At 46.9% G+C, this 3,590-nt stretch overlaps 1 protein-coding gene across 1 annotated transcript in view; it reads right to left on the bottom strand.

The window, feature by feature from the left end:
- Positions 1 to 2,381, bottom strand: part of Akap8l (A-kinase anchoring protein 8 like) — a gene marked incomplete at its 3' end in the record, with an annotated part of 33,743 nt that extends 31,362 nt beyond the window's left edge. The window contains exon 1 of the mRNA XM_010640220.3: positions 2,252 to 2,381. Within this exon, the coding sequence (XP_010638522.1) occupies positions 2,252 to 2,264 (13 nt within the window). The remainder of the gene's footprint in view (positions 1 to 2,251) is intronic.
- Positions 2,382 to 3,590: the final 1,209 nt, after the last annotated feature.

Raw genomic sequence — 3,590 nt, 5'->3', positions numbered from 1 at the left:
CACAAGAGACACAAAAAAAAAAAAAACCAAAAAAAAAAAAAAAAAAAAAAAAAAAAAAAAAAAGAAAGAAAGAAAAAGAAAAAAAAATGCTTTTGAATTTAATAATGGTTTGCTACTATTTCTTATGGAGGTAGGGGGAAGAGGTGCAGGGCAGCTTGGTACAGAACTCAGGGCCTCTCACATGCTAGGCAAGTGTTCTACCACTGAGCTACCCCACAGCCCTGGTTCGGTTCCTAGAAAAGAAAGACTTCCATTGTAAAGCTACTGTTGTTTTCAGTTTATCTAGATCAAGAAAAAAACCAATTATTTCACAGCTTGGCGACCTCAATGCCCACCAAACCAAGAATTACAGCCAACAAGACTTGAAGCTGACACTCAGGCTGGCCATAAATTCAGTTTCCTCTTCTATAAAAAATAAATGCTCCAGGGCCAGGGATTTAGCTCAGTGGTGCCTCTGCCTGCCTTGAAAGCACAAGGTCCTGAGTTCGATCCCCCCTACCACAAACAAACAAATAAATAAATAAATAAATGCTCCGTGATTAAGCTGCCCTGCAACATTCAACCATTCATCCTCTGATTTCTTCAGCAATGTCCCTAAATATCACAGAACTATCTTCAATTCTTGGTAGTACTTGAAGAGAATTACATCTCAGTTCTGGAGATGTCAGGAACAGTCCTACTGACTTTAGGAACACTACAGAAAGGCTTTAGCACAGCTGACTCACCTTGTTACTACTGATTTTTGGGAACAAATAATGCTTTACATTGGGGCTGTACCATTGCAGCATGTTGAACAATGTCTCTGGGCTCTAGCCACTAGATGTCAGCAGTAGCCCCAACTCCCAAATGAAGACTAGCAAACAGGCCTGCCTCCAGATGATGCCAAATAATCCCTGGGATGGAGACTTGCCCCTTGTTGAGACCCATGGGCTGGAAGATGCCCACTAGAATAACTGGGAATCTTGGCAAGCTCCGGACCTGGGGGCCAGAGCAGAGAGGACTAATATAAAAGAGTCTACACAAGAGAATCGCTATGAGTTGTAGACCAGCCTGGGCTACATAGTGAGTTCCACCTCAGTCTCAACTATGTAGTGAGACCCTGTCTCAAATATTCAAAATAAATAAAAAAATAAATAAAATGTAAAAAATTAAAAAATAAAAGAGCCCACAAAGGAGCCAAAGGCTCAGGTTCCATTCTCAGTCTTAATTATTCCAAGTAGAATGCAGGTTACCGAGCAACCACATTATGTTCAAACCTAAAATACCTCCACCGAGGATGGGGGACAGTATACATCGCTGCGAAGACTCTGGTCACTACTAAGGCAAACTCAGGCAACCTGGGCAATTCACTTGGTGATGATTTACAAACATATCTGGACAGAGAAGGGGACGGGAGTCCTCTTTGATCTCATCACCCACCTTCCCTTTTGCTTAAATCCCAACGGCCTCCCTGACATATTTCCTAACAAGCCAAGCCATTCCATGTTTACTCCCCTCACCCCAAACACTCTCTTTACAGAGGTCTCCATGTAATGGATTGCCCCAGATCACAGCCTGTTGGCATTTATTTACTTACAAAAGTCTGCCCTGGCCTATAAACTACTTGCGGAATCGTCAACATTTCCAGCTCATGTTAAGCGCCTGACACGGCAAATGTGACAGATGCCGCGTGAAACGATGTCGAAGCAGGCCATTCCTCGCCCAAGATTCCAGCGCAGTCCCTAAGACTCAAGGTTCCCCGCTCCGCCCAAACTCCTCACATATTCACGGATCCTCCGGGACTGGCGCCTCTCCCAGCTCGGGGGCGAGAAGAGCTGCGCATTCTGCAGGGAAGCTTCACGGGGGAGGCCGGAGCGATGGCGAACGCAGCAGAGCCCGCTGAATGATCTGAAAAGCCCGGCCAGGCCTGAGAAACGACCGCTCTAGGCGTCCTCGTGCCAGAAACTCCGGCCAGGGACTGAGGTGGTAGGAGTTGTGATCTCAGCGCCGAGATCCTCTGGGCCCCACGGGCACAAGCACTAGGAACCAAAGCCTCGGAAGGCCGGGAACCGGAACGCCAAGCTACAAGCACAGCGACCCGAAGCACCCGGGCGTGAGGGGCGCAAGCCAGAGGCGATGGGCCTATGACGCCATTTTGTGACCACAGAGAAGTGACCCGCGTGCCGGGGGCGGTGTGGGCGAGCCCGGCATAGCCCCAACACGTCGCTGTCCTGCCCGCTCCACCCAAAGCGACCCCACCCTGTGGGCCCACCTGTGTAGCTCATGGCGGCGGCGGCTACACGACACTCGAGAACCGTGACAGCTGCTCTCAGCGTCCAACGCCGCGATAGCGGCAACAATCCTCAGCCCCTTCTACACACACATTCCCCAGCCCCGCCTCTCGACCGCATTGGCTCGCTCCAGGCACTGACTTCGTACTCATTGGTCTACCTCACTGTCTATCTCGCCATTCCTCGTACTAGTGACAGAACATGCTGCCAATCTTATTAGGGCCCCGCCCCGAACCCGCCTTCCGTAAGCCTAACCTCTCATTGATTGGCTAAAATGAACGGGCGCAGAGGTGGATTTTTTTCAGGTTCGAAGGCACTACGGAAAGGCCCGAGGCCCAAGTATGGCTGGGCTGCAGGAGTTTGTCCTGGAGACCTGCCTGAGGGAGTCCACACTACAACGCAGGGGACCGCTCAGATTCCCACCTGTGCCACAGAAATACTGAGCAAACTTTGGCTGAGTTTCTATATTTCTCTGGTCTTCAGCTCCAAAACATCCGTGGTATGAGAAAATTAAAGTGACACGTTCGAACATTACATAATATACATAATCACTCTGGTGCCAGATGCATAAATAAATGTCACATTTTCTTGTTACTGTACTTACATAATGAATAATATATCTGCAGGGACCGAGGGTTTATCTCAGTTGTAACGCACTTGCCTGGCAGTTATGAGGCCCTGGATTTAATTAATAGCACAGCAAAAAACCCATAAAATTAAAAATTCCTTTTATGTGTATGTATATGGTATGTTTTTGTTATATATGTAATAAATCTGTTCGTATATGTCTCATCTCAAATGTTCCCTCAAACCTAAAAAGATTTTTTTAAAGTCGCTCATTTAAAAGATAACAGCCAGCCGGGTGTGGTGGCGCATGCCTGTAATCCCAGCACTCGGGAGGCTGAGGCAGAAGGATCGCTGTGAGTTCGAGACTAGCCTGGGCTACAAAGTGAATTCTAGGTCAGTTTCAACTACATAGTGAGACCCTGTCTCAAAAAAAACAAAACAAAACAAAAGAGATAACAGCCAGGCGTGGTGGCCCCATTCCTGTGATCCCAGCACTCAAACTGAGGAAGGATTGATGAAAGTTCAATGCCAGCCTGGTCTACACAGTGAGTTTGAGGCCAGGCTGAATTACAAAGAGACCTGTCTCAAAACAAGTAAATAAAGCTGAGGCTTGCAATTCACGATTTACTCGTTTTTCTTTTTTTTTGGTACTGGGGATCAACCTCCTGTCCTTGCACTTCCAAGGTAGGAAGCAGAACCAATTTACTTTTTTTTTTTTTTTTTTTTTTTTTTTTTTTTTTTTTTTTTTTTTTT

This window comes from Fukomys damarensis, unplaced genomic scaffold, assembly GCF_012274545.1.
Source record: "Fukomys damarensis isolate Sample0158 unplaced genomic scaffold, DMR_v1.0_HiC HiC_scaffold_37, whole genome shotgun sequence".
In the NCBI taxonomy this organism is placed as follows: Eukaryota; Metazoa; Chordata; class Mammalia; order Rodentia; family Bathyergidae; genus Fukomys; species Fukomys damarensis.
The sequence above is the reverse complement of the archived record's forward strand: the minus strand, read 5'-3'. Positions and strand labels throughout refer to the sequence as shown.